General features: G+C 35.2%; 1 protein-coding gene across 6 annotated transcripts in view; it reads left to right on the top strand.

Annotated features, from left to right (window-relative positions):
* LOC123566374 (uncharacterized) overlaps nucleotides 1-17,532 on the top strand; it is a 32,652-nt gene extending 15,120 nt beyond the window's left edge. For 5 of the 6 annotated variants that reach the window (XM_053549942.1, XM_053549940.1, XM_053549939.1 and 2 more), the window contains 10 exons: nucleotides 4,599-4,781; nucleotides 5,378-5,562; nucleotides 6,128-6,243; nucleotides 7,049-7,160; nucleotides 9,273-9,351; nucleotides 10,225-10,362; nucleotides 11,884-11,998; nucleotides 14,226-14,287; nucleotides 16,362-16,442; nucleotides 17,054-17,532. In XM_053549942.1, the coding sequence (XP_053405917.1) occupies nucleotides 4,599-4,781; nucleotides 5,378-5,562; nucleotides 6,128-6,243; nucleotides 7,049-7,160; nucleotides 9,273-9,351; nucleotides 10,225-10,362; nucleotides 11,884-11,998; nucleotides 14,226-14,287; nucleotides 16,362-16,442; nucleotides 17,054-17,227 (1,245 nt within the window). In that variant the 3' untranslated portion in view covers nucleotides 17,228-17,532. Of the gene's footprint in view, nucleotides 1-241; nucleotides 263-4,598; nucleotides 4,782-5,377; nucleotides 5,563-6,127; nucleotides 6,244-7,048; nucleotides 7,161-9,272; nucleotides 9,352-10,224; nucleotides 10,363-11,883; nucleotides 11,999-14,225; nucleotides 14,288-16,361; nucleotides 16,443-17,053 lie in introns of all 6 variants that reach the window. The other variant, XM_053549941.1, reaches the window with a different exon arrangement.
* Nucleotides 17,533-17,891: the final 359 nt, after the last annotated feature.

Raw genomic sequence — 17,891 nt, 5'->3', positions numbered from 1 at the left:
CTTGGGACTGAAAATGGTACAGATTATCATGGGAGGAATTTATGTTTTACAGAAAAAAGTTTTTATGAAGTTAGAATGATTGATAGACCTAAAATATTTTTTTCACTGAAACATGAATTGATAAAAAAAATGGTAGGTGTGTATAAGTAAGGAACGCAAGATGTTTTTCAGTTTTGACTCTGCATAATAAATGGGTGCTTTTGTCTCTAGATTGAATGTGTCATTTTTGTTGTTACTATAGTTTGAACTTGTTCCAATTATTGTAAGTATGGTTGCCACATGGTAAATGTTGCACTGTGTTGTATAGTATTGTGACCATCTATAGTATGTTATAGACAGCGTGCTTGTTTTTCTAGGTTTTTTACATGTTTGTACATCACTATTGATTCCTACCGACAATGCACATGCTTTTTTGTATCATTATTATTACAGGGTCTGTGTATATTTTGCTTGTGTTTTTTGTTGCATTTCAACATAATGCCATAATTTGGCTGCTTAACCTTTATCCAGCTGAATTTCTAAAAGGTCTGGTCTGTCAGTTAATTTGGTCAGTGCTTTTTTTTTTTAGCTCACCTGTCACAAAGTGACAAGGTGAGCTATTGTGACCGTTTGATGTCCGTCGTCAGTCGTGCGTAGTGTGTCAACAATTTCTAAAAAATCTTCTTCTTGAAAACCACTGGGCAGAATTACACCAAACTTCACAGGAATGATCCTTGGGTGGCCCCCTTTCAAAATTGTACAAAGAATTGAATTCCGTGCAGAACTCTGGTTGCTATGGCAACAGAAAGGAAAAAGTTTAAAAGTCTTCTTGTACAAAACCACAGGGCCTAGGGCTTTGATATCTGGTGTGTAGCATCATCTAGTGGTCCTCTACCAAAATTGTTCAAATTATCCCCTAGGGTCAAATATAGCCCCGCCCCGGGAGTCACATGGTTTATATAGACTTATATAGGGAAAACTTTGAAAATCTTCTTGTACAAAACCACATGGCCTAGGGCTTTGATACTTGGTATGTAGCATCATCTAGTGTTCCTCTACCAAAATTGTTCAAATTATGGCCCCGCCCCGGGGGTCACATGGTTTATAGACTTATATAGGGAAAACTTTGAAAATCTTCTTGTACAAACCACATGGCCTAGGGCTTTGATACTTGGGTGGCCCCCTTTCAAAATTGTTCAAAGAATTGAATTCCATGCAGAACTCTGGTTGCCATGGCAACCGAAAGGAAAAAGTTTAAAAATCTTCTTGTCCAAAACCACAGGGCCTAGGGCTTTGATATCTGGTATGTAGCATCATCTCGTGGTCCTCTACCAAGGTTGTTCAAATTATCCCCCTAGGGTCAAATATGGCCCCGCCCCGGGGGTCATGTGGTTTATATAGACTTATATAGGGAAAAACTTTGAAAATCTTCTTGTACAAAACCACATGGCCTAGGGCTTTGATATTTGGTATGTAGCATCATCTAGTGGTCCTCTACCAAGATTTTTCAAATTATCCCCCTAGGGTCAAATCTGGCCCCGCCCTGGGGGTCCCAAGTTTTACATAGACTTATATAGGAAAAAATGTTTAAAAATCTTCTTGTCTGAAACCACAACACTTAGACCTTTGATATTTTGTTTGTAGCATTGTCTTATGGTCCTCAACCAAAATTGTTCAAATTGTACCCCTTGGGTGAAAAGAGGCCCTGCCCTGGGGGTCCCAACTTTTATATAGACTTATAGAGGAAAAAGCTTTAAAAAATCTTCTTGTCTGAAACCATACGACCTAGGCTTTTGATATTTGGTATGATGCATTGTCTAGTAGTCGTCTACCAAAATTGTTCAAAATATGCCGCTGGGGTTAAAAGAGGCCCCACCCTGGGGTCACTTAGTTATTATGTGAGTTATATAGGAAAAATACTTAAAAAATCATCTGATCCTATTTCCAAGACTGTTTAATTATAATTACTTGATGACCCCAAGTAATATGATGTCACTTGACTGTGACCTTGACCTACTGACCTACTTTCTTGTTTTTTAAGATACAGCCTTGAAATTTTGATGACGTACACAGTTTTGCACACAAATCGTAAAACTGAATTTCATTGACAATGAATGTGACCTACTGACTTTCTTAATATTTTATCATCAGTTTGACATTTGAAACTTGTAGCTCATATTACTCAGGTGAGCGATCCAGGGTCTTGTATTCGTAGGGGTTTCACTGAAAATTTACTGACTGAATAGTGAACAGTGCAGACCAAGATCACCTGCAAGGATGTGCAGGCTGATCTTGGTCTTCACTGATCGCAAAGGCAGAATCACTTGCTGCCAGATGGCTAAAGGTTAAAGTTGTTTTATTTAGTTGAATCACCTCTGTTAATTTTGACAGACTTTCACATACGTGATAATTCTGTATGATGAACCGTTTCAATGTTTGAAGCTCTTATGTTTTTTATAATCTTAGCTTGACAAAATTTTTCATTGTACTGAGGCATCTGAGATAGAATATATTCATAACAACATATTTAAGATTTAAACTGATTTGGATCTTTGACAATGCTTTTCTAACACTTAACCATATTTTTCATCGGAAAGACATCAGAATGAGAAAAGTAAAAAAATATGATAATGTTTCACTTTTTTGACAACAATTCATTCTTTTTATATGATACCTTTTATCTTAATTCATGTATACACATCAGTTATTATGTATACTCAACAGTTGTGTCATTATTTATCATTTTTATGTATCATTTATTTTCAGTATTATTGTTTTTATGCTTTAAGTTATAACCTTGCTCTATACAAGGAACCTCAAATATACTGTGCATTTTATCCTGCGGACTATTTACCCAATATTGTCTTGTTCAAACCTGACTGCTGTGTGTGTTGCCTTTTCCTTTTGTTTCCAGTTGTCGACATCAACAAACCATTGACTTCCTGCTTACATATTTATTTGATGTGTGCCTTTGTACCAAAGACAGTATTTGAGCCTTGCCATGAGAAAACCAACATAGTGGGTTTGCTTTGTGACCAGCATGGATCCAGACCAGCCTGCGCATCTGCGCAGTCTGGTCAGGATCCATGCTGTTCGCTAACAGTTTCTCCAATTCCAATAAGCTTTAAAAGCGAACAGCATGGATCCTGATCAGACTGCGCAGATGCGCAGGCTGGTCTGGATCCATGCTGGTCGCACACCAACTATGTTGGTTTTCCCATGACGTGGCTCATTTAAAATGCCCATGCTTAATCGTTTCTCTCAGCTTCTCAACCGTTCCTAAGCACAGAAATGATGATTGTTTTTAAAGTCTAAAGATAACGTAAATTTAACAAATTTGATGTGCAAACTGAACATCTGTTTTATGAAAGTAGACAGACAATATGACAAAGTTGTAAGAGCTCTTGGTTACCAGTGTAAAATTATGTATATTCCCTGTTGAGGATAATATCTGTTGTGACAGCAGTACTTCTTCTTCGCATGTGGTTTATGTATGAGAATGAAGTTTATTCTGGTAAACACTCTAGATCACAGCATAGGTTAAGTTACTGTCATTACATAAATGAAATATGAAAAATGTTAAAGAATCCAGGATCACTGCTAAGGTTATCTGTTTATCATAATGTAAAAGAAATGTTAAAAATGGCAAAGAATCCCGGATTGCTGCTGAGGTTAACTGTTAGTCTTCACATAAATAGTAAAGAATTCAGGATCACTGTTAAGGTTATCTGTTTATCATTATATAAAAGAAATGTGAAAAATGGCAAAGAATCCTGGATTGCTGCTAAGGTTAACTGTTTGTCTTCACATAAATAAATGCTGAAAAATGGTAAAGAATCCAAGATCACTGCTAAGGTTACCTGTTTATCATAAAATAAAAGATATGTGAAAAATGACAAAGAATCCCGGATTACTGCTAAGGTTAACTGTTTGTCTTCACATAAATAAATGCTGAAAAATGGTAAAGAATCCAGGATCACTGCTAAGGTTACCTGTTCATCATAAAATAAAAGATATGTGAAAAGTGGCGAAGAATCCCGGATTGCTGCAAAGGTTAACTGTTTGTCTTCACATTAATAAATGATGAAAAATGGTAAAAATTCAAGATTACTGTTATGCATACATAACTGAAATATAAAAATGTAAAGAGTTAGGTTAAATGTCTGTTGTTACATAATTGAAACATGAAAATAGTAAAGAATCCAGGATTGCTGCTAGCTGTCTGTCATTTCATAACTGAAATATAAGGAATGTGTAAAGTGCATATCAAACAAACATTTTTTCTGACAGAGAAGTTTTCCTGTGCAATTGTTTGTAATTTTTAAAAGTGTTTCTGGTTTTTTTTTATTATACATATTTTCTCCTACAGTTGTTTGTCAAATATATTTTTAAAAGCCAATTATTAAAACATTAGTTTTCACACCAGGATTCACTGATGATATTAATATAAGTGTCATATTATTAACATTTGTTAGTAGAAAAATCAAACAAAATTTACTTCCACTGTCACTATTTATTTTCACATTTTAACGCATTAATAAGTATTTAGTTCTGCATATTGAAACATTTCTTTTACATTATTCAAATGCTGTATAGAAACTGTCATTTCTTTTTTTCAGACGCCAAATATGGACAAGGTACATGAAGTTATACGTAACCCGTCCAAAATGTCTCAGTTATTGACGAAGGAAGATATTCCATCATTCGTTCAAGACAAAATGGCAAGAACATACGCCTCCTGGCTTCTCTGGTGGAAATCTACTATAACGAGTGATGATTACATGAAATACCTCTCCACTCAGGTAAAGCTTACAATCCATATTACCACAGCATGATCAGAAAGCACCATCTGCCATTGAAAATAGTTGATATATATCTATCTTTCTCTTCATTTTGCCTCACACCTCTCATGAGTCAAGTCTGAGTACAGGTATAATTAGATGTTCTTTTGACTGAGTGAAAATTTCAATGCAATATTTATAGGTGGTGTAACTCTTACTACACATATACCAAACTTGGTACAGACGTCATGTGTGAGTATGAATTACTTTGGTTGAGTCTATGTGAACTTGATCTTATCTTAGAGGAGTAGTACTGAAATGAGCAATAAAGGACCTCCATGACCCTCCTGTTTTTGCTGTGGTTGCATAAAAGATTCTGTTTACACTTACTGTTTTCCCTTTTCATTTTCCCCCTAAATCAAATTAAGTAACAAACATTGTTCTGATTACATGTAGTTTATGTTTGTCTTCTACCAACACATGTTTTTATGTTATGTGCAAATGTCGCATATTCATTTATACTGCCCTTTAATAGAAGCGGTATGGAAAAAGGCATCATTTTAAAAAAGCAAGCTCTAGCTATTAAGCTGACATCAGACTTGTTTCTGTGGTTACAGGAGACGGACTATATGGCGGCAGTTTTCCATTTCTACGACTCGGGAGAGGAGGATGAAGATGAGGATGAGGGACCAGCGCAGCCCCACCATCATCACTACCCTGCCACCCTGGGTACCACTGGGATGCTGTCACAGAAACGCTCTCAGTCCAGAACTACTCATTCCAGTAAACAGACAATGGAAAGGTAGATCATGATACACTACTAACCTTTACCGTGCTATATTTCTAAAATGAACTGGTCCATCAATTTAGGAAATACCATTTATTATTCAAGGATAGTTCACTGAAAATTTACTGACTGAATAGGGAACAGTGCAGACCATGATTTGCCATGGACATGCAGGCTGATCTTGGTCTGCACCGGTTGCAAAGGCAGAATCACTTGCCGCCAGCAGGCAAATGGTTAATGAACAGCTTTTTATTTCTTTTTGGGGGGCACCTTTTTGAAACAGTTGCTTTGGCATAGAGATGGTCATGTATAACATGACTCTTGTTGAACCTTGAAAAAAGGTTGAGTGCTGAAATTTTAATATAATGAAATTATTACCTGATTAAATTATGTAAGTGTTGATTTCATTTTGTTCTATTAACAAATTAAAGCATATTTTCATGAAATTTAAGTTCTAACAGATAGTATGTTGAGGACATTTTGCTTTCTATATTCTCTCACAGCAATATTTTGTTTAAATTATTGCGGTATGAAGAAACTTTCAATAGAATAAAATGCAAAATTTATCTTTTTTTTACAGGGAAAAAGAGATGAAATTGAAAGCATTACAAGAACAGAAGGCAGAATATCAGGAGGGGTTCTGGAATGTTAACAGTGTACTGTTGGGTGGACTCGGAAAAGATCCCGTTGTTGAAGGTATATATCCATGTAAAGTCCTTGTTAGTATTTGTTTATTTTTGGGCATTGTCTTTGGAATATAGAGATAATACCAATGTAATTGAAATGCCTTACACTGGGTTCCCACATGATAAATGCATCACCTTACAACCTGAAAGAGTTGGCCTCTGTGGCTGAGTGATTAAGGTCGCTGACTTTGAATCGCTTGCCCCTCACCAATGTGGTTTAAACCTCACTCAGGGCGTTGAATTCATCATGTGAGAAAGCCATCAAGCTGATTTACTGAAGGTCGGTGGTTCTACCCAGGTGCCCAATCGTGATGAAGTAATGCATGGAGGGGTACCTGGGTCTTCCTCCATCATCAAAGCTGGAAAGTCACCATACAACCTATAATTTAGGCTGTGTGACATTAACTCAGCAAAACAAATATACCCTGGAAGAACCTTGTATACCAATGTCAAAATTCCACTAGCATTTCATGGTGAATTCGGTGAGTTCACAAGAAAGGGAATACTTGTCTTAAGAAGTTATTAAGCAAAAATCTATGTTTCTAAGTTTTAAATGTTTGAGTTCAGAAGCATAGTAGTTATACCACCACATACTGAGAAAGAAACTTCATAGACCTAGGAGTTTTGGAATATTGTTTGTACTAGTATATTTCATTTTACTTTGATAATACTTCAGGTCAGAAAGCCTAAAGATGGGTGTTCGTATAAATACTGTTTAAATTATAACACAGAATTGATACTTGATATTATATCAAGATGTAAGATTTATCAGTTAAAGTATTGAACCTTACTAATGAACATTATTATTGTTTCAGAGGAAGTAGACGAGAGTACATTAAAGGCCCCAAAATCAGCGGACACCCAGCGATCAGCAAAGACCCTGCAAGAGAGGGCTGCTGCAAGACATTCTGCTAAAAAGTCTCGACAGTTAGTATAGTGTTCAATGAAACTTTTCTCCATATAAGAAATTAATTGACTTTCAGTCAGCTGAGACTGTAAGAGTATAAATATATTTCAAGAAAATGTTTCTATATATATATATATAGTTGAACCTTTCTTAATGGCCATCTGTCTTAAACAACTGCTTGCCTTAAGCAGTCATTCAGCTGTCTCATCAAATTAACATTATGTTTTGATTTGAAATTTTTTATAGTAGTCAGATTGTTGACTGCTTATTACAGGGCTTGACTTGTCATTCTTGTAGGCTTTCTGTCTGAGCCATTAGCAGTTGTAAATAGCTTGCTGTGCTTCAAAATCTATTGTCTGTCGGGACATTTGAACCGTGCCATGAGAAAACCAACATAGTGGGTTTGCAACCAGCATGGATCCAGACCAGCCTGCGCATCCGCGCAGTCTGGTCAGGATCCATGCTGTTCGCTTTCAAAGCCTATTGGAATTAGAGAAACTGTTAGCGAACAGCATGGATCCTGACCAGACTGCGCGGATGCGCAGGCTGGTCTGGGTCCATGCTGGTCACAAACCCACTATGTTGGTTTTCTCATGGCACGGCTCATTTCATTTATGAATGTTACCAATTGAAGCAGATAAAACGTTCATATTTGCTTTGAAATATTCTACACACTGAGCGATTTCAGTTTGTAGCCTCTACTGCCATTTGCTAAATCTATCATAAGACGTACATTGGTGTCAAAAGTGACTGGAATCTGTTTGAATTAATAATATTTTGGTATAAGAAGACTTTGTTCACTAAGTGATAGATTTTTTAAAACTGAGGGGATGCTCTGATGTTGTGTTTTACTTATTATAGTTATACAACCTGTAGATACAATGTTTAAAGGGGCTATATTGCAGTCATGCATCCGCCCGTCCATCCTTAAATCATGTTTCGCTCCATATCTTGTGAACTGCTGGGAAAATCTTCTGTAAGTAAGTTTAGTTATCTGTTTCAACAAGACTATGTGCAGAGCACACTGTCCAAGTCTCTAGGTCTTGGGACAAGATCACACTTCGAAGTGAAAGGTCAAATAACGTTGTGTCAACTGCATGTCTTCTAGTAACAATCTAAACCCCTTAGAAGATGGTCATAAAACTAGTATCAATTGATAACCTCCTCAAGACAACACGCAGAGCACATGACTAGGCCACTAAGTCCAAGGTCAAGGTTTACATTTAGAGATCAGAGATCATAATGAAGGTTAAATTTGTACCCATTTCAATATCTTCTAAACTGCTGGGAAGATTTTCATATAACTAGCATCAACTGTTAACTCCTCAAGATGGCTTACAGAGGACATGGCTAGGTCACTAAGTCCAAGGTCAAGGCCACAGTTGGAGGTTTAAGAACAGTTGTGTCTGGTCCATACCTCTTAAACTGCTGGAAAGATTTTCTAAAACTGGCATTAATAGTTGAGCCTTGCAATGAGAAAACTAACATAGTGGCTTTGCGACCAGCATGGATCCAGACCAGCCTGCGCATCTGCACAGTCTGGTCAGGATCCATGCTGTTCGCTAACAGTTTCTCTAATTCCAATAGGCTTTGAAAGCGAACAGCATGGATCCTGACCAGACTGCGCAGATGCGCAGGCTGGTCTGGATCCCTGCTGGTCGCAAAGCCACTATGTTGGTTTTCTCATGGCAAGGCTCAGTTAACCTTCTCAAGACAACTTGCAGAGCATATGAATGGGCCACTTATTCCAATGTCAGGGTCACACTTACAGGTCAAAGATCAGATAGCTTAAATTTATGTCCAGTCTACTTCTTCACCACAAAAAGGCACATCAGTTGTTAACCTCACTGACATGACATTCAACATGCACAACCCTGGTCACTAGATCCAAGGTCAAGGCCACCCTCAAAGGTCAAAATTAATGATCACAACATTTTACTTTCCCTGTAGCTGGGGGTATTAATCACCTTCAGTGGTAGTTCTAGTTTTGTATTCTGTATATCTATCTTCCATAACTGACGAACCCCTTGCGGGGATGTAGACGTTTTGCGTGTCAAAATCATAAAGAGAAAGAATATAGTGATAGTGTATTCTGTCCTGCTTAAGACTGATAAATTGTTTTGTAATTTCAGGGACCTAACACAGTCACGGGCCTCTAAAGTTACAACAATGACAGCTACAAGTAAAATAGAGACAGACAGATCATCTGTGGTAGGCTTCTTAAGTGTCATACTACAGTGTGCTTATGCAAAAGTTTCATTAACCTTTACCCTGCTAAATTTGTATAATGGACATGTCCATCTTTCAATTTGGACAGTACCAATAACTGTTGAAAGGGGTGCTTATACTGACTGAATGGCGAACAGTGTAGACCATGATCAGTCTGCATGGATGTGCAGGCTGATCTTGGTCTGTACTGTTTGTTAAGGCAGAATAACTTGCCTCCAGCAGGCTAAGGGTTAAAGATAATGTGTGCCCAGGTTTATTATTTGAAAAGGTACCATGTGATTCTTGGGCAACTCATGTATGAAAAGAATTGGATTCATTGCCTTACCCTTGCTTGATTGTAAGTGGTAACTTATATGGTCTTTATAAGTTATTAAGTGAAAACATTTGAGCCGTGCCATGGGAAAACCAACATAGTGGGTATGCGACCAGCATGGATCCAGACCAGCCTGCGCATCCGCGCAGTCTGGTCAGGCTCCATGCTGTTCGCTTTTAAAGCCTATTGGAATTGGAGAAACTGTTAAAACAGCATGGATCCTGACCAGACTGCGCGGATGCGCAGGCTGGTCTGGATCCATGCTGGTCGCAAACCCACTATGTTGGTTTTCTCATGACGCGGCTCATTTGTAGATTAATTATAACATGAGCAGAGATTGTCATTATAAAAAAATTTATTTGGTCCTGTTATATTTGAAAAAAGGATAGAAAAATCAGTTTTGCAATACATGTATAAAATAACATTTTGTAAGAATCTGACTGTAGACAAAGTCCTTATTCATACCTATGTGTTTTTCATATATATTTAAAAGAAATTTATAGTAAGAAATTATGAGTGAGGTGTTGGAGTGTTGTTTACAGAGTGAGGAAGCTGAGGTACCATTGACACCGCAGGACAGGTTAGAGAAAGTATGGACATCCCTTGAGATGCCTGACAATCTCAAACTTGACATGGCCATCAAATACAGCTGTAACGAGTTCTTTACTAAACTTGCAGAGGTAAGTCTAACTGTAAGGTATTTATGCTTCTTGAAAATATTCTGGCATAGCATAATAGTTGCTACTCGGTATCTATGTCCATTATTCTTGCCATCCCATTTACAAGTCTGGGATATAAGTTCTTATCTACTATAGAGAATTTTTGTATATTTGTCCTATATGATGAGCTCAACAAGCCAGGATTCAGAACTGTTGCCGAAGTACTTGTTGAATACTCCACATTTCTTGTGAGGATTATAACTTTTGTAGTATGAAAAATAAGTAACAGGTGTTTAATTTTTAGCTTGACTTTTCGAAGAAAAAGTAGAACTATTGTACTTGCCTCGGCGTCGGCGTCACCGTTGGTTAAAGTTTTTGATAAAGTCAAATATCTCTTTTACTATCAAAGCTATTGACTTGAAACTTAAAATAATTATTTACTATCAAAGTCTACACCAGGAGAAACAATCCCCATAACTCTGTTTGAATTTTGACAGAATTATGCCCCTTTTTAACTTAGAATTTTTTGTTAAATTTTTTTATAAAGTCAAATATCTCTGTTACTATTAAAGCTTTTGACTTGAAACTCAAAATAGTTATTTACTATCAATGTCCACACCAGGAGAAACAATCCCCACAACTCTGATTTGAATTTTGACAGAATTATGCCCCCTTTTAACTTAGAATTTTTGGTTAAAGTTTTTGATAAGGTCAAATATCTCTGTTACTATCAAAGCTTTTGACTTGAAACTTAAAATACTTGTTTACCATCGAAGTCTACACCAGGAGAAACAATCCCCATAACTCTGATTTGAATTTTGACAGAATTATGACCCTTTTTAACTTAGAATTTTTTGTTAATTTTTTTTATAAAGTCAAATATCTCTGTTACTATCAAAGCTTTTGACTTGAAACTTAAAATACTTGTTTACCATCGAAGTCTACACCAGGAGAAACAATCCCCACAACTCTGATTTGAATTTTGACAGAATCATGCCCACTTTTAACTTAGAATTTTTGGTTAAAGTTTTTGATAAGGTCAAATATCTCTGTTACTATCAAAGCTTTTGACTTGAAACTTAAAATACTTGTTTACCATCAAAGTCTACACCAGGAGAAATAATCCCCATAACTCTGATTTGAATTTTGACAGAATTATGTCCCATTTTAACTTAGAATTTTTTGTTAAAAATTTTGATAAAGTAAAATATCTCTGTTACTATTAAAGCTTTTGACTTGAAACTCAAAATAGTTATTTACTGTCAAAGTCTACACCAGGAGACACAATTCTCATAACTCTGATTTGAATTTTGACATAGTTATGTCCCTTTTTATCTTGGATTTTTTTTACTGGCAAAGCGGTAATTCAGAGTCAAGCGCTGAGAAAAAACGAGCGCGCTGTCTTACAGACAACTCTTGTTATAATCAGCACAACAAGACAGTGTGCAAGACAAATAGATCTGTGTGTAATTAATTGGGATAGCTTCTTACAGAGAAAAAAATCTTGACTAAAAACATGTTTTCAATAAATTCTGATTCCAGGCAATTGAGCAATGGGAGAAGGTTACAGATCTTGTACTGAAGAGGGAGGCTTTGTTAGTAAAACTGGAAAAATTTGAAAGAATGGCATCAGATCCGAACAGATTCTTTGAGAAAGGTAATTTAAATTACATTATTTGGTTTGTATCACCTAGAGACCATGTCAGAGAAAATAACAATATAAAAAATATTCTTCTTTTTAAAAAATTATTCTGATGAATTCCTGCTACATTACATCATTGTGATTATTGTTTTTTTTGTTGTCCCCTGCCTTTTTCGAAGAAAAAAAAGGGGGACATAGAAATAGAAAGTGTCCTTCCATCCATCCATCACACTACTGTGTCCAGTCCATAGATCTACCATCCATGAGGGATTTTGAATAACTTGGCATAAATGTTCCCCATAATGAGACGATGTGTCATGCGCAAGACCCAGATCTCTAGCTCTAAGGTCAAGGTCACACTTAGAGGTTAAAGGTTAACATAGTCTGTTTCTTGTCCGGTCCATAACTCTACCATTGATCAGGGGATTTTAACATTATTAAGGTTGATATGTAGTGCAGCTCTGCATTGACAAACAGTAGAATTAACTTTTTCTGGTGTGTAATTTAAAAACAAGGTTTTTTAGTATGGTTTAAGTGTCCTGCATTTTATTTGTTTATTTATTACCTCCCTTTAATGTGATAAAATATTTCGTTATGTTTTTATTTATTTTTCCTTACCAATTTAAATAAAATCACATTACCGTAGATACCCATGTATAATGCGCAGTTTTTTGACCCCCGGGACCACCCCCGAATCGTGGGTGCGCATAATACACAGGTATAGACAATTTTCCAACTTCAAAACAAGTTTGTTACCGATGTTCGCCATTTTGGTAAAGGGAAACTACTCCCCGCGCTTACTGTCTCCGCTAAAATCTAAGATTGCCGTTACGTTCCGTAAAAGATCGAATTGTTTATTTTTCTTTCAAACAAAATTAATTTCATATAAATTTAAAAGTATTTTGACGAAAGAAATGTTTATAAATCACAAAAATTATGATACTAATTAAAGATCGAGAATTATCTTTAACCGAAACCAAACTGTGAACAACATAATTGACACGAGGTGACACGTTAATTGCCGGTAATTACTGGCTTTATGATCGTGACAAAAAGACTATCACACCTTTTGTTATCAGTTTGAATTGAGAAGCTCATGTCATTTTGAAAGATACCATTCCGAAATATTGAATCAGCTGCTATTTATTTATTCAAAATAGTGAATTAAAAATGGTAAAACAACAAATATAACAATAATTTACTGGTTTTATTTTCGAGAAAACAAAAATCGATAGTACCGTGAGACCGATGCTGCTCTCCGCTGCGGAGATAAAATTTATTACCGGTGTCAATGTAAACTCTACTTTCGTTTTCCATCCACATCAAAATTGACCAAAAATGTTTTTTTTTGTTTTTTTCACAGGATTTTGGACTAAGATCGGGGGTGCGCATTATACACGGGTGCGCATTATACATGGGTATCTACGGTAAATCTTTAAAATACAGATATTTACATTTGCAGGCATTCACCAATTATAGATTTCCAGACATTTCAAACTTCATAACGCCTTCATGAATTATATGATTTATATATATTGTTAGTATGTTGCCCTATTACTTAGAAGATGTTGTATTGGCATGCAATATGTTTTTATGAAAAATGTTCCTAGGCGGGGGACACTGGTAACTCTGTTACAAATTTTTGTTCAGATTGGTTCAAATTTTACAGCATCAATAAAGAAAATGGATCACAAGCTAAAAGAGAAAAATCAAACAAGGATAAGCAACTGCTGTATGATAATGAATAAAAATATTTTAAGATTTTATCTCCCTTGAAAAAGGTTTTAACTTCAGTAGACTATGGTTGTCTTTGTTTAAGAGTACTTTAGACCTTCAGGTCTATTTGTTTAAGGGTTCACTAGATCTTCATATTGCTTTTGTTTTGAGTTCTCTTTTCTTTCTGAGAATACATGGCTGCTAGTGTTTATTGCTTGTAGTAGGAGTTACGGTTTTAATCTGAAACATAATTGTTTCTGCTACTGATATTCAGCCTAACCCTTACCATGCTGGACACTATTGATTCTGCCTTTGCAACCAGTGTAGGTCAAGATCAGCCTACACATCCGTGCAGTCTGATCTTGATCTGCACTGTTCGATGTTCAGCCAGTATCATTTTGATAAGCATCCCTTTTAACAGATAATGATACTGTCCAAATTGGAAGATGGACAAGTTCATTATAGAAATTTAGCAAGGGAAAGGCTAAAAAAAGAATGATCCATGTTTACACTCCTTATTATTCAGGTCAGAAAAGAAGTTCAGTTCAGAGGCTGAAAGAGGCACAACAGAGAAGCTATTTTTATAAGGTATGTAATTGCATAGGCTTTGATTGTTTAGGTTAACATTTAGATATAAAAGAGGGACATTATATATTTTAAGTGAGTTTTTCGAAAACTTGAGTTTGCCAAATTTCAGTGGTGAGAAAAATATATTTTTGGCCATAAAATTGGCATTCTTTAATATATTTAAAAAAAATTCAAAGATTTTACTCCCACCCTCAGAGAGACATAATTCATACCTGGATCTTGTTCATTAACTCCCAGAAGCCGATATGATAATATACATGCTGCGGCGAGATCAGAATTACCACCTGACGTCGAAGAACATTATCTGATTTTCTCATAACCACTCTTGCAGGCAGTCAATTGAAATCATGCATGGAAATATAATTAACATGGGTGTAAATTAAACTATACTTACAAAATCTTCCAAGTTTGAACAAATATTTATATTTATCTACTTTCGTCTGTAAGTTATATCCAAATAGAATTATAATTTCACTTTGAAACATTAATCATTTTTACACACCCATTGCGTTTAATAAATATTTGAACATTTCCAATTTTATTACTTTTTCACATGTAAATACATTAGATTCCAATAAATAGAAATACATTATTAATACAGAGTATTTACATCAGCATTATTCAAAATTACCACACATTTTTGAGTGAATATCGATGGTTTATTTTGATGTATAATTTATTTCTAAACATGTACACAAACATTGTGTGACCCGCACTGAAACAGTTAAGTTATATTATTTACACCTATCTTTGAATAATTATTAAATTTACAAAAAGCATTTATTTACAAACATTTTTATGTATGAAACATGTTTTGCTGTGTTATTTTTAACCATTTGAATTTAAAGCGATGTAAGTGTACGACTATTTCAGCTTTCTAACAGTTAACATTTTCTGACCATTCATTTCTCTGATAATGAAATTTCATCGTCGGAATCATCATCCGACGGACTGATATGTTAAAATCAGCATGGTAATGAATATTTTCTTCAATGTAAGAAAAATCTCGGGCAGCCGACATTATTTTAATCTTTTGAAATACAGTATGAACAAAATTCAGTGGAGTTCGTCTTTTTTATTTCCTTTACCGAATATTTACAAACATTTATTTTAACAAGGAAACTAATTATTAGCATAATTAATAATTATAACATCTAAGAAATAATAGCCGGTATGCAAAATAATTTTGCTTTTATCAGGATTATCAAAAATTAACAAGTATGTGACGCAATCAGCATGATCTCGGTGCCGCGACTATACTTGTCAATCGCCGTCTTGGAGAGTCCTGATAACGCACGTATAGTCGGATATCGACGCTACAGGGGTAGAAAATATAGTGCCTTTAGTCGCATTTCGGCCCCAAGGAGTTAAAGGGACTAGCCCATACATTTTGGGCAAAATATAATTTCTCTCAAAAATCCATAAAAAGTGAGTACTATGAAAGTGACTAGTGGTACAAACTTATTGACGTAAAATTTTTGCAAGATATTCTTATAAATAACCAAAAATATTGTGCAGAAGGTAGTAAACCATTGCAACGCTTTTGAAATAATGCAGAAAATTTACATTCTTCTTGCATTTTTACCAATATCTAACTTTTATTTTCACCCACTTTATTATTTTTTAGTGTTACATATATATACATTCTATGCCAAAATTGGTGGAAGTGAACATGTTGAAAACTCATCCAAACTGTAGGCAAGTAGCTTTAAAGCCACAATTTGTGAAAACCCTATAATGAATAAGGTGGATCAAACAAAGTAAATTTAAACAACAGTTTATGCTTTAACATACCACATATATATGAGCCGTGCCACGAGAAAACCAACATAGTGGCTTTGTGACCAGCATGGATCCAGACCAGCCTGCGCATCCGTGCAGTCTGGTCAGGATCCATGCTGTTCACTAACGGTTTCTCTAATTGTAATAGGCTTTGAAAGCGAACAGCATGGAGCCTGACCAGACAGCGTGGATGCGCAGGCTGGTCTGGATCCATGCTGGTCGCAAAGCCACTATGTTGGTTTTCTCATGGCGCGGCTCATATGTACTTATCACACATTTTATGTAATTTCAGAGAATAGATGCAGCTGATGCAGAAATAAAGGATGAGTTACAGCTGATTAAGAAAAACTTCAAAGATGTTATTACATATAAAGTAAGATGTTGTTGCACTTATGGTAATATTTCATGCAGCAAATTAGCAGTGCAAAGTGTCACTTATGTAAACTTTGTTTTGTATAAACTAGTATAACGTTTTCATTTTACTATTAAGTTAATAGAACCATAATGACAATTGGCTTTTTCTGTGCAATTAAATGTCCTCTGTATGCAATTTCAGCATCCTTAAACCATAACAAAATTATTTTTCGCAACAACAGGAGAATGGGAGAACTCATAAAAAAGCAGAATTTGCCATTTGGTATTACAGATCCACTACCTTAAACCATAACTATTGGATGACTGAAATTGATTCACATTTGAAATTTTGATCTACACAGCTGCTCTGATGGCATAGTCAATTTTGTATGCTAGACGTCCTTTTTATATCTTGGCAAAAATTAAATACATTCCTACTTTCAAAGGTGACCATCTCAGGTGTATACATGTACATGAAAAAAAAACACAATGAATTTTTGAAGGAAGTTGTTACTGATATGTAAAAGACACTTTGTTTATATGTACATGCTGTTATATTTATATGAACACTTGTCTGGAGTACACATTCCTAGTATTATCATAAACTGATGTGTGTGCATGTATATTCAGGGTCGACCATACCATGATAAGATGAAGTGGGACAGGATAGAGATGTTGCACTGGTTACAGGAAGAACGCAAGCAGAATGCCCTACAGTATGAAGCCATGATGAAAAATATTCCACTGAAAAATGCACAACTAGAACCTATACCTATGACACTACCTGTACAGAAAGTCACCTGATTGTCCAGTACTCAAATCATATATTTGGCATTTCTAATTCTTCTTTTAAAAAATGAATCTCTGGAATTCCAAAAGAATGGCTGAATAGTGAATTACTTTATTTACTTATTGATGAAAATGGGCATTTGCGTTTCAGAAACAGTTAGAATTTGAAAATCATAATTATAACAACTACTTGATGACATTTTTGGTTTAAATGGAATATTTTTCTGTTATTTTTTAATCACAGTGTTGATTTTAAAAAAATGAAAATATATTTTAAAAACAAAGTGACTGATTTCCATAATCCAAGATGTATGAATTACATTATGAATATTTTCTGTTTTTTTTTAAATCACATGTATGATTTAAAAAAAATGAATATATTAAAAAAATGACTGATTTCCATAATCCAAGATGTATGAATTACGATGTGTATTAGTGTTTTATTTCAGTTAAAGGATTTGATCAGTATTTCAGTGTTATGTCTGTGATATTCAGTATATGTTATCAGTACATTAAAATGTTATGAGGAGGATCAGACTTCATAGAATTGTTGCCGAGATTTTTTTTTTTAAGTTTTTATGAAAAGGTATTCTTGATATAAGAACATAGCCATATTTTACCATAATTTAAAGCCATTGAAGTTGTTTTATAGATATGTTATGCAAACAAATTTGATATT

This window comes from Mercenaria mercenaria, chromosome 8, assembly GCF_021730395.1.
Source record: "Mercenaria mercenaria strain notata chromosome 8, MADL_Memer_1, whole genome shotgun sequence".
In the NCBI taxonomy this organism is placed as follows: Eukaryota; Metazoa; Mollusca; class Bivalvia; order Venerida; family Veneridae; genus Mercenaria; species Mercenaria mercenaria.
Note: the sequence above shows the minus strand (reverse complement) of the source record. Positions and strands in the feature narration are given on the sequence as shown.